The 27,293-nt window shown below is 36.6% G+C and overlaps 1 protein-coding gene across 3 annotated transcripts in view; it reads right to left on the reverse strand.

The window, feature by feature from the left end:
• The window catches only part of pan (pangolin), a 286,631-nt gene that overhangs the window by 236,487 nt on the left and 22,851 nt on the right, over positions 1-27,293 (reverse strand). For all 3 annotated transcript variants that reach the window (XM_065369040.1, XM_065369038.1, XM_065369041.1), the window contains exon 2: positions 23,644-23,710. In XM_065369040.1, the coding sequence (XP_065225112.1) occupies positions 23,644-23,710 (67 nt within the window). The remainder of the gene's footprint in view (positions 1-23,643; positions 23,711-27,293) is intronic.

The following is a 27,293-nucleotide window of genomic DNA, read 5'->3' on the forward strand; positions in this document are numbered from 1 at the left end:
AATTTCAAGTGCTGAAGTTGATTTCTCGATTTTTGATGAATTTTTGAAAATTGAAAAATCCAAAAAATTATCAATTAAACCAAAAATATAAAATATTGATGAAAATTGAAATTTTCTCGGGAAGTAGTTCAGATGGCGTCCCTAACTCATTTACAATTATCGAAATTCGCAAAACTTCAATTCCAGTCATTCTGGAGCCTCCAGCGATTTTTTATCATTTCTCCAGAAACTTGAAATAGCTCTGGAAGGGCTAAAAATCAACTTCAGCACAAATCACTTTATTTGGGGTCTATGTGGGTTGCCTTTAACCAATTTTTGATGAGTTAGGGACGCCATCTGAACTACTTCCCGAGAAAATTTCAATTTTCATCAATATTTTATATTTTTGGTTTAATTAATAATTTTTTGGATTTTTCAATTTTCAAAAATTCACCAAAAATCGAGAAATCAACTTCAGCACTTGAAATTTTGGATTTGGGGTCCTGCGGTAGTCCCCTTTCGATCTAGCTTTGATTCGTTCATTTTCGTTTCTGCCGGTTCAGGTAGTTCCCTTGTCAGCAGAAGAAATTTTGAACCAGACAACTCTTACTCTGGATCGAAGAAGTGGACAAAAATACCTACTCCCACCACCTAAATTTCAAGAGCTTAAATTCATTTTTCGATTTTTTAATGAATAAAATGTGAAAAAAAATCAAAATTTAGATTTGTTCGATTTCGAGTTGATGTTTTAATTTTTAGCAGATTCACCTACAATTTTGAAAGGATTTATTTAGTTCTGCTGGGATTTTGATGAGCTTTTTATCGTATAAGTACATTTGGGTAATTTTTTGTTTTTGAACAAATTTTCGAACTAGTATTTCCTAATGATTTTTTTTTTATTTTACTTTTAATGTATTTTTTCGCAGTCGACTCGAATGGGTTTCTAACAAGTCAGATATAATTATATTTTTGAGTTTTTTTTTTTTTTTGAAAAATTTGCTCATTTTAGGTACGTTTTTGAGATTTTTTCATATGAATCAATCCTTCTCCATCAACATGTATGTACAACGTTTCCTGGGAGATTCTGTTCTGAACTTCATTTCAGTGCCTCTGTCAGCTATAAATCACATCTTGTACGGTACAATCTTCAGCTCTCCCTTCTCTTTTCTTTCTCTCTCTCTGTGGTCAACCGCACCAAAATTTAGAGCTATTACGTTCTTTAATATCCAAATACGGCGCATTATGTACACAGACGCAGGAATAAAGTACACAAGAAGGCGCAGCATTACATCTGTGGCTCGCGACAGGGACTCCGAGCTAATTTAATCCGTGTATAGGTGTGCGACCGTATACTGTACTCGGCTACATGCTTCATACACAGGGCGTAATTACCGCACGCGCTCCAGCACTTCGGCGAAAATCTCCGGCCACAGTGTTCCGGCCCCCGTTCAAAACCTACGCTTTTGAATGAACCAGATACTACCGTACGTAAGACAGAGACCACTATAGGCTTGGATGGGATGGCGTGGCGCGCAATTATTTCAAATGGGAAATCTCTCTCGCACGCACGCGTACCTACAGCACCAACCACAACAAATAAATACACCATATTTACATGGAATAATCGTAAAAATGATAAACGATCTTGGCCGTCTGTGACTTACTCCTCTCATACTCGTACTCCGAACACACTGCACAGATATACAAATTCCCAGCCCTCTGTTCTTTTTGCTTCCTTGGCTTGGCCATATCCTCCAGTACGATACGAGTAGACTGAATGTATAATACGACTCGTATTATCGTAAATAAACCACCCAATTTCCAATTACCTACTATACGATTGTAACGTCATCTTGTCTTCGCGATAAATTAAATAATAGAACGGGCATCATTGTTCATTACCATCGGCGGTCACTACTACGCTGAATGCATCATGCTTCGAATACCTATTTCGTTTTATTACCCTTTTTACTGGTTCGTATAATATTTTAAAATTCTCTCCAAATAACTTCGATGCGCAGTTTCAAGAGTGCTCGAGAATGCCTCGACTTCATTATTAGCCCAGAAGACTTGAAGAGTACGTATTACAAACATGTACATTCGATGACAAATTGCAAAATTCTTTTTCAATGAAAATTCCGCCGCCTACGCGAAATTTTTTCTTCGATTTGTATCGAAAGCAAAACATAGGTACGATTAAATCGTAATTGAAAATTTCTCAATTTATAGGCATACCTTGAATTTTTTCACTCGAAGGTGACAAAATTTATAGCTGTGTCACTTTTTTTTCTGAAATTGTTGAGTTCAAGGCGTGGTTGTTCTTGTTTTTTGTTCTGTGTGTGAATTTGAATCCCCCCCTCCTCTGATTTATTTTCATGTCAAAATTAATTTTTTGTTTTTTTTCAATCATTTTTTTCTGGTATTTTTTCGACTCTTTGCAAAAATTTTGAAATTCGGGAAATGTTTTAATGGAAATTTTCACACATTATTGCCTCCAGTCTCTTATCAGTTCAGTGACTCAGAATCTGAGTGTTCGTTATGTTGGGATGCCATAAAATTTAGCAATATTTTCAGATACTTGTGCTCAAATATTTTGACTAAAAAAAAGTAATTATTTTGGATACCTTTTTTTAATTTTTTTAAATTTGAACAAGCCCAGTCGAAAATTTGTGGTAAAATAAACACAAAAATCTGCAGTAGAAATTTAAAATGTTTTTTGCTCAATGCTTTATCGTCTTCTCCCCCCCCCCCCCCCCTGAAAAATGGGTAAATTTGAAAATTTTGACCGAAAAAATACAAATGATTTTGTATTAATGACGATTTTGATCAATTTTCAACATACCTGCGTAGGTGGAGGGATTGGTGGCAGTAGCATGAAGTGTCTTTTATTTTATAGTGTTTTCTGTTTCAAATTCAACATTGAAAAACATAATTTTTATGGTTTGGGGGAGGGATGTGAGGAACGGTACAACGAACAAATTCAAAAAAAGTGAGAGGAGCTTCAAATACACTCCTTATTTCTTCGCCCTTTACCCCTCAACCCCTAATGATTTTGGATTCATACACAAAAACTCAAAATTTTGGTCACGAATTGATTTCTGCAAACATTCATTATTCATTACCTACCCTAATACATAATTCAGAACGAGAAATTCTGGTTTTTTTTACAAGAGTTTTAATTCAATATTATTTCTAACATTTTTTCGCGAATTTTTATGCAAATTTTAGCCTTTTCTGAAACTTTATAATTTTTTTAATATTTTGGAACGATTTTTTCTCATTATATTTGGACAAAGTTTTGTGGAATTTTTTATGATTTCAATACTCTTAAAGTGTGTTTTCATGATGTCTTGTGCAGTTTTCGTAGAACTTCGCCAATTTTTTTTCTCAATTTAATATATATTTTTTGGTATATTTACATTAATTTTCATGTGTTTTGAGACTTTTTATGGCATTTATTCAATATGTCTAAACGATTTTATTCAATTTTCGTTGAATTTTTCCAAATTTTGTTGAAATTTCATCAGTTTTTGAAAATTTTCAATGATTTTAATGATTTTTAAGAGTTTTTATTTCATTTATAAACATTTAGTTTCAAGCAATGTTTTTTACAGTTTTCACTGAATTTCGTTATTTTTTCTGGTATTTTATTTTTTGCAAATTTTTAGTATTTTAACATATGTACTTTTAAACATGTTTTAATCACGTTTAATGAATTTTTTCTAGATTTTATCCAATTTTCTTGAGATTTTATATTTTTTAGAAGATTTTGAATGATTTTAATACTTTAAGAAATACGCATTTTTATGGATGATTATTTGTCTTGTTTTTTTTTTTTTTTTGCAAAAATTGCAAGATTTCCCAATTTTCTCCCACGTTTGTGATTTCCTCTCGAGCGAATACCCAAAAATTCATCAAAACAGCAGCAGACTGCAAAATAAACAACTTCAGTGTCTTATACACTTGCAAGTTCAAACTAAATTCTAATTTCTGGGAACGATAATCTCATCGACATCTTGTAATTGTAAATATCCACCATAAAATCACCCAAAACCCCTCAAGTACCCACTCTACTACAGACAAATTCTTTCAAATTTAAAATTTTCCCAGCTTTCCTCTCTCACTTCTGCCTGCACTCAACATCAGACTTCAAAAGAAATTCTCCGCAGCGGTGTAGACTCATCCACAACATTTTCTAACTCTTATTCACCAAAAATTCCTTCAAATTCTCATTCTAGACTACAGAACAAACAACTTCTTCACACTTGAAAAAAAATCCAAGCTCCCAAGAAAATCGTTCGATAATGATGTATCGACTCGTAAATCGTGTATAATACCCAATACCCTCATCGAGTACTCTCCACATATAGAGCTCTCGTATTTGGAAAATTTTCCCCTTCTCGAGGTACTTTTCCCTCTCAAGTTGAATTTTTTTGGCCAACGTCATTTGATTTACATTATTACACATGCCCAGAGAGCTAGGGTACCTTGAAAATTGACAAACACACGCTCTTCGCACGTGTCAAAAACTACATACATGAGAGGATGTACAAGTACATCTCGCGGTTTTTCAATTCGAAAACCAAAATACTCGAAAAATTCACCAGTCTGTGGGAGATGGTAGGTAGAAAAAGTGGATCTCTAAGTCGAAGATGCATAATACATATATTCGAAAATCAAAGGAACAACTCATCTTGGCATGCCATAGGTAATCTAAACTAGCAACCTCGAACAACTTCATAAATCACCTAATGTTCCGTGTCTACTGTCTACAAAAACCAAACTGAACCGAAGTATACGAGTGAACCAAACCGACCTATAATATACCTATCTATAACATCCGAAAAAATTTTCGCCAACGGTCGTTAAAAACTCCAAACCTGATAAATCTCAAGGTAACCCTTGCGTAACGCGCTACTCATAAATGTCGTTTCAAGTGCCATGCCACACATATGCATACAACAAAACCACTCTTTATACTGCCATAGAAACGTGCGACAACCTAACCCATAAAATATATCATCGATACCACCTATTTCTATTTTCAAACGCTCAATAATACATACTTAGGCTACTAAACAAAATTCTGTAAGTATTTAATTTTCGTCGCAGCTCAAAAAGCTTCGAATAATCTGTCATAAAAAACGCAATAATGTCTCGGACGAGACATCGTAACATCTTTATCGTATAGGTAGTTTAAGCTGCACATACTCGGCTAAGTATATGTACGAGTATATTTAATTCGTTTATAGTATACGTAATATTGTGTACTCGTAATTAAAGATTCTTATCGCGAAACGCGAATTCTCGAAACAGGTCAAATAACGCTCCTTATACTCGTACCTATATATTCGCACCGCATATACGTACATGTCACGTATATCACAATAATAATATTATGTACCTAACCTAACGTACGTACAGTACAATATTTTCAACAACACCTATCATCAGCTTTACCCTCACACATACCACCTCATCCTCACCAGTCTCGTCTATACTGCTACTGATAAGACAATCGGCGAATGTGTATATTTGTAAAAAAAAAAATTCATTTTCGAGCAATACTTCCTTATCATTCGCACACGACGACGACCAGACCAACCGAATAAACAAACCTCTATGGGTACATACTCCACTTCTCTCTACATACTCAACGTGTTACTTTGTAATAACGACGAGGTCGGTCGAAAATAAACACATAGTGCTGTGAAAATTTACTCCATTATGTCGAAATTTTACGTTCGTATTTATCGAAAATTGTCAGCTAAGTTCACCCATATCGTAGTAATATAGTAGTAGTATAGGGACGATATACCCATTAATTAAACCGTTATTTAGTACGGCCGGTATACTTCAAAGAGCAAAATCGACTAACGTAAATAAAATAAAAAAAATACACCCGATAAAAAAAATTACATTTCCAATGTCGTTTACGCGAGCGTAGCGTTAAACATCGCCAAAATATAAAATATACTATACGTATAATGTGGAAAAAATCTCATTCCTTTGATCTTTCATCGTGTCTAATACATACGTTTAAACGTGTACAAGCTGTGATTTAAACAAGCTCTCGTCCAATCAATTACCAACAGGTCAACTTTTATGTAATACCTCGCTAACTGCAGGTAATTGCCATTCAATAACACACATCACACATACGACGACGATATACGAGTATATGTCCACCGTGTACCTGTACCATGTACATACAAAACATACCTCACTCTCATCATCATCATCATCATCGCCATCAAACATAATCATAATACCTGCAGTATAAAAAAAAAACTCATGTACTTCGACGCAGGATAAATAATAATCTCCGGGGGCACGACGCGACGACGCCGCGAACACGCGCCAGCCATTCGCGAAAATTCGCCCGAGAAGATCATTAATCGTCGCTGTACACTGTGTACAGTCATTTCAAAGTGAAAGCGAAAACTACATAAGCTTTATGGGTTGTGAGATGCCACCTGAATTGTCAACTAGTGAAGTACAAGTGCGAGCTACCTACTATGACTTTGTGCTTATAATACTCGTAGGTAATTCGTGACCATTTTATTCTCCGCTCGTTGCCTTCTTTGATACTTATAAGTTACTTAGTCTGGTGCTCTTGGAGTCTACACACGATCACATATCCATAAAAGATAACCTCCGAGCATCTCTTCTCTTTGGTTCTCTCGCTCTATGTCTCATCTGTACCCTTCTGGTCTCGCAGAGGTTCGGTGAGATACACGATCGTCGTGCGTGACGTCATGGTCGTCGTCCATAGGCCACAGAATGCCATTATAATATCGAGATAGGCGTAATGGATTCCCTGGGATTCCATCTGCTTGATCTATTAGACCATTTTTTTGAATTGATTGGGAGGTTCATGTCACTTAGGCCATTTTTGTACATCATAACTGAATTCAAAGTGCTTGGTACATATGTTCTTAGAAAGAAAGAATTCTTCGGAGTTGTTGCTGTTGGCAAAACTCCCAATTGAATGGTCAAAATCGACCCAGAGCTTTGATTCTCTATGTCTTGAATTCCACCCCTTCGTTCAATTTTTCACTGGCTGTTTTCAAAATAGACGTCTGGGAAGGCACCTAGACGTGTCAATCATGACATACGTTTTCATAATTTTTCGATTTTTTTCTTCAATGTACATATAGATGTGCTGGTATATTTGAGGAGTTTCATCCGAAAAAAGGGCAAAAATTTGAACTCAACTCCCTTGAAAACTAAGCAAACGACGCTCAAATGTCATTTTTCATTTTTTGGAATTTTAATCATGTTACAGGGCACCTCAAAATATTGATTAGGTTGCAGCCAATCACTCTCCAAACTTCGTTCAATTTTTTAAAAAATTGAACGAATCAACTTGTGTTGGAAAATTTAATTTTTTAAAATTATGATACGAGTATTTTTAGGAAAATTTAGAAAATTAATTTGCGAGTTGAAAAATTAGAAAAAATATTATTTCTGGATGAAAAAACAGAATGTTTTCCAAAATTGAGATTTAGTTCAGAATTGCGCCACAAAATCATTAAAAATTGGAGATTCTTCATGTAAACAAAAACGTTGGGTTGAAAAGTTTTTTAATCAGGAATAAAATCTCATTTTTCAAAAACGATTTGTTTTTCTTAAAAGTGTCAAACATGAACAGATCATCATCTCAATAAGTAGGTATGCTGAAAACTTGATAATTAGTGTCTTTCCAGTCATTATTAAAAAAAAAAAAAAAAAAAAAAAATAGAACTGAATGGAGACAGAGAGGAATGAGGGTGGCTAATTCATAAGTTGAAATTCATAAAAAAAATTTGAAAGTGAAGTGGTGTGTAATTATCTATGAATAGTGGCACATTATTATCAATTTCAAATCGCCAACTTCGATTAAAGACACCCCCTCTCCATTACTGCCATGAAGCATTGCCAAAACACCAAAAAAATGAGAAATTATGGTTTCACAGGCCATTGAAGGGCCAGATATTCAAAAAAAAAAAAAAAAAAAAAACAATCATGTATTTGAACGTTATTTCCAATTTTATGATATTTCGGATAATATAATATGCAACTTCAATTTTGAAATTGTTTTGGGTTTAATCAAAATTTAGGGCTCTGTGTCCTACAGAGACCCAACAGCAACTTTTTTTCTTCAAATTTTCATACAAACCTTTTTCAACTTTGATAATCATTTTGAGAAATTAAACTTTCACCTTGAAATTTTCGAACTTCGATTACTGATTTTAAAATTTCAATCTACTCATTAAAACTGCGCAAAGGGATATGCTCCGAGTTGAATCAATCTTGAGATTTGAGCCTTTGAAGTTTGGAAGCTTGAAAAATCATAAAACTATGTAGGACGAAAATAAAACACCTTTCAAATGTTGACCAAGAAAAAACCAACAAAACATATCTACCCCAAAATGATAAGTTTAAACACGACCCCGAAAATTGTGGTCAAAATCCATATCAATGCAATTCTCGAAACTCAAAAGAAAAGCCATAAAATTTGTAAAAACCATAAAAATTGTCGTAAAACTGTAGATCGTAAATTTTTTAAAAATTACAAGCATCATAAAAAATAACAAGTTACTCATCGAAACGACGAACAAATACTGATGATAAAATTGAAAATTTTCAAGTACCTTAACAAAATGACAAAATTTTCAGAAAAATTCACCAAAACTATCAGAATTCTATAGTTTTTTCAATTAGAATAATATTTCTTTTTGCAGACCCCCCCCCCCGCCTCCGGTCACCAAAAAAGAAACGAAACGGTAGATGAGTCCTATTCGCCATCTCCTAACCTCTTAAAGACATCTCTCCCATTTCAAGTTTTTCATTCCCAACCATGTTTGAAAAATTTTCGCACCCCTCCCCCTGCTCTGAATGAAAACAAAACACCATAAACTAACTCGGCTGCTATACGAAATGCCTGAGCAATTGTACATCGACGACTGGTATACGATGGCAAAATCTTTTCGGCCGGAAATCCTCGAAGCAGAACAAAACACCACGCATCGTCCGTACGTGTATTCGTCTCTGGTAGTTTTTTTTATTACTCTAATTAAACCTTTAGTACCTATTCGTTTGTTAATTGCATTTTATTAGATGTTTTTAATTAAATAAAAAGTCCGCGCAATTGTTTTTCCATCTGAAATACTTCCTGCGCGTATACGAAGACGATCTTCTTTTACAAACAAAACCTTCCCTTTCTCACCTGAACCCTTATATTCTCGTTTCGCCCTTCATCGTGATAAAATTCGCGATGATATTAAAGGCGCGACAGGGGTGGTACAGCGACACTCTATAGGTACATATAGGTCTACTCATTCAATCATCACAGATCATCGTCAAAATCAAAGACCTTTAAACAAGAACAGGTGATTAAAGAACACGATAACAGGTTACATCACGTTTCTGGCTCACAGGCATACACCATCCACCGATTAGATAAATCGTTCGCGAACTATCCTCGTGCAATAGGAACCGGTTTATATAAAGATGGAAATTTATATCGTAATAGTAAATACACAAATATTTTTTCCTTTTAATCGCCATCTCTCTTAAACATCGTCGAGATTTATAACATTAGCCAAAAATATATACGCTCGAATGTCTTATACGCGCGCATATATTAGAAAATAAACTGTTTTAAAAAATAGCGGAGAAAGAGAGGCGAAATAAGCGAATAAAATAAATAACCGAAACGCCACCGGAAACTCACGATTATTCTTTTCTCGTAAGTATAGCCCATGACTATGAGACGATTCGCGCGCTTGTTTTAAACCACCTTATCCTATAGCTAAAAACCACCAACAAAAGCATCTTTTTTACTCGAAACGACCAGAAAAATACTATAAAAGTTATCGGACAAAAATCTTCATGTATCAATACGACAAATCTTCATTGAAAAAATTATTTACTATACAGCAGGAAAAATGACAGGTTCAAAGAACTTCGCACAAGGATAACCACCTGATTCTGATACTAGAATAATCTCCTTAATTTTTCTCGATATTCGTCTTGAGCAATTTTTCATTCATATGATGATCAAAAATACCCCCCTCCCCTTCACGGTTCGTTTCGATTCTTCCGTAGCTATAAAATGGAAATTAAAAATCACAAGACTAGTTAATCTGTTTCGACAATGCACAACCGTGCATATCTATCTGTATTTAGCCAAACGCTTCTCAAATATCCTTCATCCGGTTTCAACCAGTTTCACTAAACATGCTTGGCCACCTTCTAGGGTTCTTTTTTTGCAGCGTATTCGAGTTGACATTTTACGTTCAAATTGCGATTACATATCGCAGACAAGGATTCCATATGGTACGGAAAATCTCCCGAAAATACGATTATTATGCATCGATGACTAGTTGAACTGGTTTAAACCGATTCAATGAATCACCAGTGTTATAAATCTGCACATTTTTCATTCAAAAAAAGAAAAAAATGAAGGAAACTTCAATTTTGGTAAATAAAGAACATTCTGAGTGGTTTGAACCAGATTGAACCAGTTGTTCAAAAATGATGGCAAACGATTTTGATTCAATTTCAGCAACTTCTAAACGAACTTTAGACACCAATTCATCGAAAAAAACGAACTTTCAGACCTGGAAACCGGTTGAAACCAGTTTTAAAAAAGCAGCATTCTGCAAGAAACCTTCCCTTCTGATTTTTGCATTCTTCAAAATGGAAATTTCAAAAAACTTTCAAAAAAAAATACCTCAAAAGCTTTTGGACCAAGGCAATTTTCATCATATGATTTGAGAATGAACTGGTTCAAACTGGTTCTGTGAAGAAATTTCATTTTCGCGTCACTACAACTTTCAAAATAACCATGTCAACAAGTTTTCAAGCAAATTTGCCCCTGGAAACATCGAACGAGAGCAACTTTCAATACATAATCTGCTAAGGAACCGGTTCAAACTGGTTCTGTCCGTAAATTTTTGAAATCTCTGAAAATTTCAAAGTGGCGATGTCAATATACTTTCAAACAAAATTTGATTCTAGAAAACTCTAAGTACCTAAGTGAAAGCAATTCTCACCATATGCATAGGTAAAGAACTAAAGAACATCTTCAAACCAGTTTTAAACTCGTTCTGCTGAAAAATTATAATTCTAAATCACCATTAACTTTCATTCTGAAAAAAATAATTCTTGAAAACTTTGACTGAAAAAAAAAGTTTACAGCATTCTTCGTCAAAGAACCGATTCAAACTGGCTCTGTCCAGAAATTCTACTCCTAGACGCTTACAATTTTCAAAATGACAACATCAAAAAACTTTCAAACACATATCAAGTTATAACCTGAAAACTTTGAATAAAAACGACTATCGCCACATAATATATTTCTAGAGAACCAGTTCAAAAAGGTTCTATCAGAAAATCTTATCTCTCTCAATTATCAACCATTGAAATGGCAACGCCAACTAATTTTCAAACAAATTCAATTCCTGAAAATTTCGAATAAAAGTAATCCTTGTCATGTATTTTCTTGAAAAAAGTCCATTAGAACCGGTTCAAACTGGTTCTATTTGGTCATTTGTTCCCTTGATCACTAAAATTTTCAAAATTTCAACACCCACTGTCTTTTTTCAAGAAAAAAAAAAATATCTCAAAAACTTTGAACTACGAGTACGACTAATTTTACAAAATACACGACAAAAGAACCGGTTCAAACCGGTTCTGACAAGAAATTCTACTCTCAGATAACTCAATTTTTCAAAACGACAATTTCAACCAATTTTTGAACAAATTTGATCCCTAAAAACTACAAATGGAAGCAACTTTCAGCACATACTTCGCAAAAGAACCGGTTCAAACCGGTTTAACAAACGTTATTTCGCATCCGAACACCACCAAATCTGCAATTACACGCAAAATTTCACCAAATTACAAAATTTTTCACAACTTTTATCCCTCCAGTAGCAGGTTTAAATACGCCAACAGACAGGAGATTCCTAATTTCTCCTCAATCACCGGTCCAAAACTACCAATATCCACATCTCCGTAAACCGCATACCAAAGCTCGAGTATAGGACCCGTTTGACGAAGCGTGAAAAATACGATAGTTGAGATATCTTAATAAGTATACACAAACATTTCATCAAATGGAATGGAAACCTACTCGAAAGCTTATCCGCTTCAATAACACCGTCAAATTCCGCCATCAACCTCGATGTAACAAACAATAATTCCCATTCACGCAATTCTCGGAGGGGTATCAATAGACACGGCAAACATTCGCACACACCGTATAAGTGTATACGCAACAATCCCAATCCATCGTGTAAATAATACGTCGTCGTCCCTCCTTTTGGGCCGCATTCAACACGCATGTAATATTCGACAATTTACTATTAAGTTCGTTTAAGCAATACCATCTCCGCGACCTGCACCCCCACCATATTACAAATCAACGCGGTGCGAATTCTTTGAATCATGGCATCTCCAAAAGATCCTGTTTTCACCTACAATACCAGGTTTCGAGAAAAAAAAATGACAGATATAGGTAAAAGATCTATAAAAAGGGGGATCTCTACGTGCGGTGTGAATAGACCAATTGTATTCCTATTTACGAACCAAGTTCTCGGCATAGTTATATTATAGGAAAATATATAAAGCAAACAGGCGAGAACTCGGTTCGATTGAAAAACACCATAAATATGTACACAGGTACAGGCAGTAGATATGCCACGAACCACACTACCTATCAGCTGTGAAGCGATTAGCGCTTTACAAGTGCGTAGAAAGGCCATTTACCATGTTCCCCTCGCTGATAATACGAGCTCCACCTAAATCAGCTCGTTTGTGAGTAGTAAGTACTAAATAGCCAACGACAGAGCTTTAAAATAATTAAGATAACACGCCAACAGGTCGCTCGTCGTCCCTTTTTTTCGCCATGTTCATAAATTCTGAAGGAAAAAAAAATTAATTTGTAAAAAAAAAATGAACTATGCTTCGGACGAACACCTCCAACGATACCTGTACCTGTTACATGGCGAGTATCGATTAATGACCTGACGTTTGATGGATTTCGTTGTCCACTACAATAAAGGGGAAAAATTCAGAAAGAACCGCGCCAACAAAAGGTCGTATTATTGCCGCAAAAAAATAACATCTAAACCGCATAACAAAACGCCATTCTTATCCAATTTTCACGCTTTCAGGAAGAACGTAATAAAACTGTCTTTTAAAGTGGAGTATTTTGTATCGTCTCTGTGAGAGAGAGAAAAAAATGCCGTTAAGACTACAATGATGATCATTTTACTACCCTATCTATTGTCAGAGTCCAACCATTCTTTATTCATCGGTCACACGGATCATAGTAAACAGTAATAAAATGAAGGAAAAAAAACAGTTGATAAAATGATGCCTTTGCACGACTCTAATCGAAATTCCCATCTGAAATCGTGTAAATGTATTCGGGGACACCCGACTTTTTGGCCTTTTTTTTACTTTCGACCTATTTTTTTTAGAACAATGATTCAGTTCAGTGAGAGTATTCCTTTCTTTTTTTCTCATATTGTAATAATATGTACCATCTAGATCAGTATTTTTATTGTCCATGTCGTTTTGATTTTACCTACATTTCTTTCAGATTTTGACGCGACGGTTTTTTTTGGGGGGTTTTTGTTTTTTCTCCATTCAAAATGATCATACTGTATCGTTATTTGTCATGATACCCTAGTTTAGAAGAAATCATTGACTTACTGAATACAAAGATATAGGAAGGGAAATGGAAACATGGGAGAGGTTGTCACCCAGGAACTCTGTGCTCAATAAATTGGCAAAGCGAATCATCAAACGTTATTCTGGAGCATATCCAGTAACAAAATATCCTTTGAAAGAAAAAGTTGAAATAGTGAGATCCGAAAACCTCAAAAAGAGTGGCTCGAAGGACGAATTTCAACATTTCCAAGAATTTTCAGTACCATAATAAGTAATATTTTAATGCAGCGTGACTTTGTAATTTTTTGCTCAAAATGTCTCGATACAGAGCCTCTCAAAAAAAGTGTTCACTTGAATGAGTTTTTTCATTTTTCGTTTTTTTATTGTTTTTATTTTTCAAGTAATGGAGCAAAGCATAAAATTATTACCTCAACAAAACGCAGGAAAATATCACATTTTTAGGTCAACGTCCAACCCCCTCTTCACCAGCAAGAAGACAAAGTTTGAAAAATTTTCAAAAATTTTATACATTTTGAAAAAAAAAAACAATTTTTATTATGTGTAGGTAGAGGTACCTTCTTGAGAAGATGATTGCAAAATTAAAATTATTATTCTGAAGAAAAATTATCCTATCGCGTATTTTAGGAACTCCTGGATTTTTGAAAAAAAAAAATCGAAAAACGACTCACCCTAGCATTCACACCCCATAAATGGGGATTAATAATTATTTTATACAATTTTGTTCCCTTTCATTGTTTCTGCACAGCCATTGGATTTTTTCAAAGCTGATCTCTTATGAGAAAATCAAAAAATATATGTACCTATAATATTTCAAAATTTTGCATTTTTTTCGATTTTTTTTAGCCTAACAAGGGAACCTCTCGAGGTGTCACACTCCGATTTGAAAGGGAACGCCATTTTTGGAAAAAGCATAGTCTAAAACCTCCAAAACCAAATTTTTGGCTGCCCAAGTTGATTTTACGATTTTTGGCGAATTTTTGAAAATTCAAAATATGACTGTTTTTGGCGATTTATGCTTTTTTTTTAAAAAGTACGTACTTGATCAGTAAAAATGGTCAAAAATAAGTCCCAAAACTAACATTAATTACCCAAATCCAAATTTCACCACTTCCAGCCATTCTGGAGCCTCCAGCGCGATTTTTTCAATTTCTCCAGAATTTTGAATTTGCTCCAGAAGGCGTGAATATGAAGTTGGGCAGCTAAAAATCGAGTTGTGTATTATACTCGACCTGTTTAACGAGTTTATCCACAATTGAGCCGATTGTGAGAGTGACACCTCAAGAGTGGTTTTTTGAGGTGTCACTCTCGCTCCATAACGCCTGGAAATGATAGAATTTGCGCTCCGGGGGTTAATTCTTGAAGAAATACAGCGATTCGCACAAATTTCAAAAATTTCCTCACAAACGATTATCTTTTGATTTTTTGGATTTTTTAATTTTGAAAAAAACTGGTCAAAAACCACTTTTGAGGTGTCACTCTTAAAATCGGCTCAAATGCGGATAAACTCGTTAAACATGTCGAGTGTAATATACAACTCGATTTTTAGCTGCTCAACTTCATATTCACACCTTCTGGAGCAAATTCAAAATTCTGGAGAAATTGAAAAATCGCGCTGGAGGCTCCAGAATGGCTGGAAATGGTAAAATTTGGTTTTGGGTAATTAATATTATAGTTTTGGGACTTATTTTGACCATTTTTACTGATCAAGTACGTACTTTTAAAAAAAAAGCATAAATCGCCAAAAACGGTCAATTTTGAATTTTCAAAAATTCGCCAAAAATCGAAAAATCAACTTGGGCAGCTGAAAATTTGGTTTTGGGGGTTTTAGACTATGTTCTTTCCAAAAATCGCGTTCCCGTTCAAATCGGAGTGTGACACCTCAAGAGGTTCCCTTGTAAGCTTATAGGTAATTAATTTGAGATTTTGTACATTTTTGTGTGTCAGACAGAATTTTTGAATCATTCGGTAGGCGAAATGTTCAATTCTCCAGATGAATATTCACTTTAAAAATTTTTTGGCAAAATTTTGTCACTTTTTTGCAACTTTGATTCGTCTTAAAAACTTCTCTTTCAAAATCAAAACCTTCGGTCCTCTTTCACGACTTCTTGAACCAATAAAACGCCCACAATATCGAATTCAGGCAAGTTTTTTGTCATCCCAGCATCATTAATTACTAAAATGCTCGTTAATTTCGAACCCTTAGTTTCAATTACACTGTGCGAAAATTGATCAAAAACACTTCTCCATCTTACGCCCCTTTCCGACAAAAAAACTGCGAATTCGACACCCTGCGACGCTTCCCTTGGCAAAAAAAGTTACTTCATTAATCTCCCAACAAATACCTTAGTTTCGCGCCCGATTAGGCAGCGATAACCTTAATCATGTGAAACACGCCGTACATCGATATTTTCTCACCGCGAGTAGACAAAATAGGTGCACCGTGATCGTTCTCAACAACCACGAAATAAAAAAAAATAAATAAAAAAAATCCAACGAAGAAAAGAAAAGAAACCTTAATGATGTTAAATGAATCATCACTTTTGCTTTATCTAATTTACCTCCTCTTACAGATCTCTGAGATCTCAGCCGCGGTCCGAAAGGGAGAACAAATCGCGTACAAAAAGATAAGAAAACAAACCACCGGTATTCGGGCAAACTATACTAGGCGTCCATCCTGAGCATGTGTAGGCATAAGCTCGGAGGTGATGAACATTCTAACAGTTTCAGCGTGTTTAAAATTTATCCGTCTTCTTCGTCTCTCTATCTCTGTTTTCTTCCTCATCTTCTCACTTGTTCATACAGGACACAGGTTCTTCTACACCTATGTACTACAAATACACTGTGCGTATAGTTTATGTATACTATTTTATGGTAAACCAGTTCCTGAAAAAACGCTGCCAAAGGCTATAACCACCCTTCACCTTCCACCCTATTATTCACTCAATCTCTTAACAAGCACTGAAAATAGGTTTCACTCCTTACCACGTTTCTTCGGGTTGGGATTGGGAAATTATTCCATTCATGCTGGCAGTGATTCTAAACATTTTGCTCGAGTAGGTACTTTTAACCCGAATCAAAGCCTATAAATGTATAGTACTCGAACATCTGAAGGTAGTGCACGGTATGCACTTGTACATCTACGTAATATTTGTTTACATAGTCGTCCGATGTAATAAACCAGTTCTCTGCTCGAGTTACAGCAAGTCTATTCAGCTTGCTGTGAATTTTGGTTCGAATTTTCAACATATTTAGATATCGAGTCTCATCCTCGTTGCCTAGAAAAGCTCGCAAATTATGACACAAATCGTTCACGTTCTTCTTAATCATAAATTCTATCAATTTATTACCCCAATAAACACCCCACCCTCATATATCGATCTAATTAGTCACAATAATTCGTCTTCTATAACCAGATAATTTCACATTTCCGCCAACACCTCGTTTCGCTTTCCGGTTCACCTGTTATTTTGATTTCTTTCGCCCCTTTTTCGAACCCCTAATCCTAACATACTCGTATACAAAAGACATCTAAACACAAAGTGCCAAACGCCGATGAGCCGACGACGAGGGGAACGAGAGACGAAGTGTGGCAGCACCGTAAACCGTAAGAAGACGATGATGATGAACCATGGCGAGAGAAAGAGAGAGACGAGAGGGTCTGCAAACAAGGCAACATAATCATCTCTTGCCAGCCTCCCTGCACCTCTTCAGGTCCGAAATCTTTAACCATATAGGACTTCGTAGTACCTCTTTCTAGTATTCTACACACATCAGCCGATAATAACAGGTTACTCTGCGAGTCTCCGCACTCCTTACCCGGTCCGGCAATCGCTTCGTGTATATGGCCGAGTATACGAGGGTATCGCTCAGGGAACAAGACCATACATAAGGCGCGCGCGCATATACAGAGATATACACACACAGAAGTACAAATCATCTAGATAATTATTGTAACAGACAGGTGCGCTGAACCTGTTTTCTAAAATAGAAACCAAACATTGCCTCACTCTTCTTCAGCGTCCATCGTTTGTCCGTTATTACAACAACGCAACTCTCAGCCACCACATAGCACATATAACCGATCCCATCCTGATGGACCATCTTTTTCATCCTCCGGCCTGCCCTTCTCCTCCATCTCGATCTCTCACTTTCAAACCCAATCTAGTTACTAAAATACCATAATATACGACTATTCGCTCACCCGCACCATCTTCCGGTACCACTTCACCTTGGCGGGATGAACGAGCGATAGAATGGTCAATTGGTTGGAGAGCGAAGGCAGAAGGGAGGAAATATTTGTTGCCAAACAACTTATTATTGAAGAAATGAAGGGGAAAAAACTTGGAAAAAATGACACACATTTCAGGAGTCGACTTTAAATATTTGAAAGTGTTGAGTTTTAGGACATTCTGAAGCCTCCAGCGATTTCTTAATTTTCGACAATTTTTCAACCAATTTGTAAACTTTAGAAAATTTGAAAAATCAAATCTTCATTGAAGGTATGTCAGGAGGTCAGGACTGATTTTTTTGTTGAGATTATCACTGGAAGAAAGGGTGTCCAATTAGAACAGATCACAGTTGCAGGTACTCACTGCTCAAGTTCATTTTTGGCCCTTCCAGAACGATCAGAGATTTCTGGAGAAATAGGAAAACTTGCTCCACGATCCAAAAAAAGCCAAATTTGGATTATTTTCGAGACGACTGATCGAGTAGACCCACAAGGCGATATCTTGTCAAAAAAAACATTCGTTACCAACCTTATTTGAAATTTTTCTTCTGGAATTTACAAATCGGTTAAAAGCAATTTAAGTATGAATTTTGCGGTAAGAACCTAAGAAGTTCATTTCTGGCCTTTCCAGAGCGATTTTACGTTTTGAAAGAAAACTGAAAAATCGCTGGAGGCTCCTCCAGAATGTCCCAATTTTCCAAAACTCGTAGTTGTTGATGTGTGAGAGTAGAATAAATTGAAAGAATCATTCACATTGGTCGTCTTGCTCAAAAAAATGTATTTTCATGATGAAGTAAATTATCAAAAATTTGACAAAACTCGAAAAAATGAACTTTGTTCCGGGACATGCTCTTTCGATTTAGCTACAACTTTTTTCTTAAAGGGCTTAAGGAACATTTCTAGCCCTTGTCCTCAAAAAAAAAGTAGCCTTACTTACAAAATGGCGGCCATTTTGATAGACAGGTCAGCCGAAGCGTTCCAACACGTGACTTGGACGAAATTTTTTCAAACTGTACAAAGGTAGATCGAAAGATCAGGAAAAAATTTATCACCTGTCAAAATTTCAAGTGCTTAAGTGCCTTTTTCGATTTTTAGTGAATTTTTGAAAATCAAATTTAGACCAAAAATGAGGGGGAAAATTACAATTTTACCAAATTTACTAAGAAAGCTGAAATTTGGATTACACCCTATTTTTGACCTGCCAAATCGATTGGAAACTGTTTTAAACCGTTTTGAGCAGTTCTGGAGCCTCCAGCAGATTTTTGAAACTCGAAATTCTCACAACATTTCATCAAATGGAGTTGGAAAGCCAAAATTCATTCTGCAAACTAATTTCAATACGCTACGAAGTTAACTGCCGGTGGATTTTAAGTCGTTTTGGAGCCTCCAGCGACTTTTTGAAAATTACTGGAGCCTCCAGTAGATTTTTGAAACTCGAAATTCCCACAAAATTTCATCAAAATGGAGTTGGAAAGCCGATATTCATTCTGCAAACTAATTTCAATACGCTACGAAGTTGACTGCCGGTGGATTTTAAGTCGTTTTGGAGCCTCCAGCAACTTTTTGAAAATTACTGGAGAGTCCAGTATATTTTTGAAACTGGGAATTCCGACAAAATTTCTTCAAAATGGAGTTGGAAAGTCAAAATTTGTTCTGCAAACTAATTTAAATACGCTACGAATTTAACTGTCGGTGGATTTCAAGTCGTTTTGGAGCCTCCAGCGACTTTTTGAAAATTACTGGAGCCTCCAGTAGATTTTTGAAACTTGAAATTTCCCAAAATTTCGTCAAATTAGGATGGAAAGCCGAAATTCACTCTGCAAACTAACTTCAATACGCTACGAAGTCGACTGCAGTTGGATTTCTAGTCGTTTTGGAGCCTTCAGCGACTTTTTGAAAATTACTGGAATCTCCAACAGATTTTCTGCCAGTTCAAAAAATTCTTTTGCAAGAGAACAAATTCTCAATGAAAAATGTAGAACTTTTAAGTCAAAGGCTGAGATTTTCAGCCCCTTCTTCTTATTTGATCTACAGCATCAGTTCGTCTAATGCAGGAGTTTTTCATCAACTGCAGGACTTACAGGACACCCTGCAATTCAAAGATTTTTGAATTCGGTCCTGTTGAAGGATAAAATGATTCTCTTGAAATTTCAAAAAGGAAAATTTTCGACTTCTTCCGCACATTTATCAATTTTTACAGCTCAAAAGTTTGTATCGAACTGTCAGATGAAACGGATGCAGTTTTAGAAACACGAATGCCTTTGCAAAAGTTCATCATTTTTTCAAGTTTTTTGACCTGTGGTAGGCTGAAAACAAACATTTTCTCCGAACTCCTCCTCACTTTTGAGTCTTGTGGTCTGCTTCACCATTCAAAGATTCCACCAAGTAACCAAATAAGACTTGATCTTCCACTCCTACCCATCCAACTTCCTCTCATCTCTCGACTTTTCATCACCAAAAAACACAAACACGAAAGTAAAAACCCACCCAATGGTGAAACCGAATCCGCCAAAGCAGCATTAGCAACAACAGCAGCAGCCGACCACATCATCGTAAACACATTTGAAAAGCTGCGCGTCGGTCGTCGCGTCGTTGTCCGAGCTTCGAATTAATTTCGTCAATTATCGCCAAACGTCATTCTCATTGTCTCGTTCCAATGATAATTAAAACGCTGCTCGCGGCAGCCGCCGATCCTATTCACGACGCAATTTATTACCCAACGTGGCCGGTCGCCCGTCGCAGTCGTCCTAGGTGATTTCGATACAAATATTATAATCGGGTTCGAGAGCGCGAACTAGCCAATCGGGTCCGGGGTGGTGGTGCGATATTAGCATATCGTCTCGCGGTCTAGTCTACATAACGAAAAATTTCATCGATTAGCATCCCGTGCTCGCGGTGGCAGAGCTGAACAAGAAGAGCAAGGGCAGCGCCATCGAGGAGAACAACCTCTCGTTTACTATAGTCGAAATTCACTCTTCGCTGCTGCGTGCTGGTGCTTGTGCTTTTGCCTAGCTTAGTGGATGGCGTGGCGAGGCAGAAGTTAGGGAGCGGGGACCTGAAGATGTTGCTTGTTTTAGAACATCGTTTCGTGATGTGGTCCACACAGCGTGTTGTTAACACGCCACGCATTAACTAGAATGCTCTTTACATATTCCACCACATACGTACGTATACGCAACATATACCCAAGACACACAGACGAGCAGCCCGGAGAGCATGGTATATGTCTACGAACCAGTTTCCATTATCGAAAAAAAAAACATACCCGCCGCGCTAAGCCGTCTTACTATACGCGCGTTCATTACGATATACGACAGACATAGAGAGACAGAAAGAGAACAAGAAAGTCCAAAGACAGAGACACAGACACAGAAAAAGAAATAGACATCACTCGTGCCCGTGCTTCTTGCTTTTTATACCCGAGGAATTCACATCATATCGGGTATTTTAATAAAGTACACAATCGCATGAGAAAATTCAACTCCCAACTTTGGACTCGAACCAATTTCCCAATATACTTATACACACGAATCTCAAAGCTGAAGTGGACCTCGGGCATATACTCCAGCCAATGGCACGTGAGAGCAACGACCGCAAAAATTTGACCAATTAACAAGGGAACGTCTCGAGGAGTTTCCATTGGAACTGGATTGCGATTTCTGAAAATAGCATGGTCTGAAACTCCCACAACCAAAAATTCAGCAGCCCAGATTGAGTTTTTGAAAATTTAAAATTGACCATCCATGGTCATTCCGGACCCATCAGTGCGATTAAAGTCAATTAGAGCAGCTAAAAATCGAGTTGCATCTCATTCTCGAGTTGTTTAACAGATTTATGCAGATTTGAGTCGAATTCCTAAAAAAAATGCACTCGAGATGTTCGCTTGGAAATCGAACCAAATGTGAATAAACCCTTAAAACGGTATCAAGCTTTAGCTACAACTCGGTTTTTAGCTACCCAAATTGATTTTCACGCTTTCTGGAGAGATTTTAAAATCCTTGAGAAATCGAAAATCGTGCTGGAGGCTCCAAAATGACTCAAAATGGTGAAACTTGGAAGGGGAGGGGGTTGGATCGAGACAGGATATTTGATTGATATTTAGTAATTGCGTTTAATTTTTGGCCAAAAGGATAACTTTTTAATGGCTTTGATGATTTTGTAGACACCTTGTATTCGTTTTGGGACTACTGTTCTTCAAATAAAAATCTTTTACGAACGAATTGATTCACTTTTTTAAAAACATTTGTACATCAATTGATCTGTTTACAATCGATATCGAATCGAATCATTTACGAACAATTGGCGATTGAACAAACTGACTGATTTTGAGGTGAATCATTCGCGAACGAGTTGATCAATAGTTACTGAATCATTCACGAACGAATTAATTCGTATAAGTGACTCGTTCGCGAACGAATCGATTGGTATAAGTGACTCGTTCGCGAACGAATTGATTCATTTGCTCAATTTTTGATAAATCATTCGCGAACGAATTAATTCGTATCAGTGACTCGTTTGTAAACGAATCGATTCATGAACTAATTGATTCGTATAAGTGATTCGTTCGCGAACGAATTGATTCATTTACTCAATTTTTGATAAATCATTACCAAACGAATTGATTCGTATAAGTGACTCGTTCGCGAACGAATTGATTCGTATAAGTGACTCGTTCGTAAACGAATCGATTCATTTAATCAATTTTTGATGAATCATTCGCGAACGAATTGATTCAATTCATATTATGTACTCAGCACGAATCGTCAAAAATAATCAATTTCAAATTTTTAAAAATTCACAAAAACCGAAAAAAAAATTGAGGACTTGAAACTGCTGTGTTCCGAAGAAAGCTTCCAATCAGTTCATAATTTATAAGATATATGTAAGTCCAGAATGTTGTGACCCTAAAAAAAGGCATCGAATCATGGATTTAGTCCCCATAACTCAACAACTGTTCTGTATCAAGAAAATCATCAAATAAACGAGCCATTTCTCATTTCATGCTAACACAAGACAGGAAAACTCAGCGTCGTCGCAATTGATTCTCCACAAACACTTTCTTTGAACCAGCGTCATCCGACACTTATCCTTTCATCGAAGCCTTCCAAGCTCAGAAACCGATTTCAGTGCACTTGACACCTTTTACTACACATTACCTCGAACATTAACATCCCACATACCCATGAAAAAATCCATACCACGTACGTTTATGTACACGTACTTATTACCTTTATGGAACCGGAAATAACACCCCTTCACTCTCCAAGAACACCCCCTTCTCCTCACAAAACACCCTACGTTACCTACATTCTACAATTCATCGCAGTAGGCAGAAAAATTTCAACGTCTAGTTCATTTCCAATATACTCTGGCGAGTATATACCAATCACTAGACAGAATGCATAAAGCACACTAGAGAGTCAGAGAGAGAGAGCAATGAAACGAAGAGAGCGAGTGAGAGGAACAGAGAAAGAACCAGAACCCATCTATCGCAAGCTCCGGCCATACACATTCGTTTTTTAATGACGCCATATGGTAACCCATTAGAGTAAACATTCGCACGTTATTTTTACACACATCCAAGGAGGCAGCAGCAGCCAGCCATGTACATAGAGTTGATTTATTTAAACGCGAAACGCATTTGCGTCTGATAAACTCGGTGTACGCCGGCATTTCCGGCCTTCGAGATGGAAAAAAAAGAGTCCGCGAGTTGTACGAGTATGTATTGAGCCAAAAAATGCACTTACCAAAGGCGGAGCTGAGATCAGATCTAGAACCATGTTTGTTCGTGTAAGTTTGAGCGTCGGTTTTCTCCTGAAATCAAATCGTCGTAAAAATTAATTAATACTGAAATAAAATGATACGATGAAACAGAATACATATAAGTATGTACATATGAGTGCTACATGCAACCGGTATCGATAGATACGAACAGTTTCGACGATGACATCTCCCCTACAGCCTTGTTATTGGTCATTATATGGTATAACTGTTCTTCAAATAAAATACCTAACTATCGTCCAAACAGCACATATCGATAAATATTTACTCTCAGTTCGAAAAAAAAATCGTTCGCAAGTCGTAAAATTAAACGTAGAAAATTTCTACTCGTCAATTTCTGCCATTTAATTCACCGTCCATTCGAGATACCCTCTGGTGGACCTTCATATTATACATACATTCAATTAAAACTCATTTCTCTAGTCCTCCGATCACTCAATTGGGATGATTTTAACGAGCTGCAGATAAGGAAGCGTCCAATACGGCCATATTTCGCAAGTAAATGCATGATGGCAATCGGACAAGCGATTCTTTCTTTATAACCGGCCGGCAGCATGGCATTCCAAGTGCACAGGTAAGAGTACCACGTGCTCGCCAGTCGCCAAGCCGCAGCAGCACATAAAGGGCATTAACGCGACGACTTATGCCTATGGGCGATCCGCCGCCACAGCCTCGCTATGTACTACAGATCATGATCGGTAATGACATCGCCGCCACGTCTAGTGCCCTCGCGGGTCTGCTATATAGTCTCCCCTTTCACCTTTTCATCTGTGTAGTAGTTCTATGTTGCTCTCTCACACAGACTCTTTATTAACAACAATTCGTTTACGGGTAAGTATTATCATTCGCGAAAGGTATGTCTATGTACTATACTCTCAGAACCTAGATCTCTATACGTACATGTATGTAATCTGTGCATATTAAAGTTCTTCTGTAGGTACACCTCGTATATTTATTATATAAAAAAAGGTATGGATACTCTACGATATCTAATAGAGTCGATGCTGCCTTAGGTATACGGCTGCCGGCCACCTCTCACTCTTTCTCTTTCTCCATTCGTTAACGTCGACGGGCATTGTTCCAAGTTCAAGGTCATCGGTACGGTGGCGCATTGCATTAACGTGGTCGACACTACATATACAATATACATACACCGCACCGTCGTCACCGCAGCAACCGTATATTAACAGTAAGTATGTATGCCTGTTCAAGTACATCGTGTATAGAGTATACATACATATACCTAGACCGACGACTGTACACATTACCACCTCGTATTTCATTTCCTATCATTGCCACTCTAATTAATCGGCTACCACGCGAGCCATCGTTCATCAAGCCAACTACTTAAGATCTACAGGATACTTTCGTGCTCGGTGTGCAATCACATCCAGCTTGACTGGCCATCAAGTCTCCAACCTTCTGAGAGATTCGCAGTTTTCAGGTTTTCAAATCAAAAGTCTATGGGTTATGGGCCCAGAATCCCGAACTCAAACTCAGCTTTAGAAGTCTGATTCTACATCTAGACCCAATAGGAAGTAGTTTCAAAGCTTATAACCTAATAACTGGAGGTCGCAATTTGGAAACGATTCCAAAATTGCAACATCAATTCCATTCGTTCAGATATTTCTAAATTCATTTGTCTTCAAATAAGAGAATTCAGTCCAAAAGTTATGGGCCCACAGTCCCAAACACGAACACATCTCCAGAAGTCTAATAACATCATCGAAGCCTTTCCCAAACAAAAAAGAAATCGAATTGAACCCTACAATGTGACCATATGGTTAGGAATGGGTTCCAGATTGAAGCAACCTGCCTTATCACCGAAAAGTCGATTTTACTTCCACTACTCCAGAGTCCTTTTATCAGACCGATTCAATTTCAATATCTCGACTTGATGAGTTTGAGAATCGAAAACATTAAGTCGACAGAGAGTAGAACCTAAACATAAATCCAATCATTGTACATAGTTGAAAACCTGGCAGCATCTTCTACTTTGCCTTGGATGAAGAGAGAATTCATGGTTTCTGCTTTGGCCACACGACCTAAGTATTTCAAAATTCTGCTGGGGATCATCACTGACATGCCTTCTTTTCAACCCCTATCTCCTTCAAGATCGATAAATTAGTTCTCTTCTTTGTCCAAGAGACTTGAGAGTGATCTCACAAGTATGCCAACTAGCAGACAATTTTTTGAATCTAAAGAGCATTCAAAGATACATCATCAAATGAAAATTCAGATGAGCAAGTGTATTTTTCGAATTTTGGTGAATTTTAAAAAATCAAAATTTGAGGAAAACAAAAGGGGAAAAATCAAGATTCTATTAAATTGACCCAGAAAGCTGATATTAAGCAAATACCTTATTTTCTCCCTCCCCCTCTTCCCCTCCTGTAAACTGATCAGACGTGGTTTTGAACTATTCTGGGCAGTTCTGGAGGCTTCAGCAACCTTTTGAAAATTCCAGTCTTTGAAAACACGCCTTGAAATAGGTCCAAATCAACTTTAGCGTGGATCAACGCGGTTGGTGTTATTGACCCTGCTTGAGCGATTAGTCGATTACATACCAATTTTTCAAAATCGATTTCTGCCAGTTCGGAACCGCATATTTCTCCAGTGATTTCAAAATTGGTAAATTCACGATTTCACAGGACAGAAACGATTGTAAAATTGGAGTGTAATTGGTCAAGAAGGTCACTAACACGCGCTAAAGGCACTTATAGGTGCCAAAAAGTTGATTTCTACAGATTTTATGCCATTTTAGGGAAACTGGAATTTTAAAAAAAAATGCTGGACTCTAAAACGACCTAAAACCATCTTTAGTCGATTCAAAATGACAAAAATAAAACGTGAACTGAAATTCGTGAAATTCGGTTTTTTAAAATTTTTTTGTTAAATGGTTCCAATAGAGTCAATTTTTTTCTTCGATTTTTCAATGTGAAATTACTGTTAAAATATACAGTTGTGGACTGGCACAGACTGATTTCGAAAAAACAGAGGGTAATCAGGTCAAGTAGGCCACTAACAAGCACCAACCACGTTTATGCAAACTGGAATCAATTTAGACCATTTTTTGCGTCATTTTTTGAAAATCTGAAATTTTCAAAAAGTTACTGGAGACTCCAGAATGGCTTGAAACCACCTCCAATCGACTCAGTATGCTAAAATTACAGTATACAGTGAATTTCAACGTTCCAAACTTCATTGAGTAATATGTTGCTGAAATTCCAATTTTCAACAATCATACTGGAGGCTCCAAAACTCCTCAAAGTAGTTTGAAACCGTTTCCAATCGATTCGGAGGAGGAGGGGAGGGAGGTAAAATAGCAATTTGTCTTCAGCTTTTCAAATTAATTCGGCAAAATTGTGATTTTTTCTCATTCTGACTTGAATTTGATTTTCAAAAATCTACTAAGAATCAAAAAATGCATTTCAGTACCCTACTTGTAGACAGGTATTTTTACGTTTTCAGTGGACCCACATTAAGTCAAAGTTACAATTTAAGCTGAACACTAGGGAAGTAGATTCAAATAAAATCTGTCCACCCCCAAGATCAATTTCAAATTTTTTGAAAAAATGTCAACAACTTCTAGAGAAAATTTTAATTTTCAGGAAGCTCC

Source organism: Planococcus citri, chromosome 5 (genome assembly GCF_950023065.1).
Source record: "Planococcus citri chromosome 5, ihPlaCitr1.1, whole genome shotgun sequence".
NCBI lineage: Eukaryota > Metazoa > Arthropoda > Insecta > Hemiptera > Pseudococcidae > Planococcus > Planococcus citri.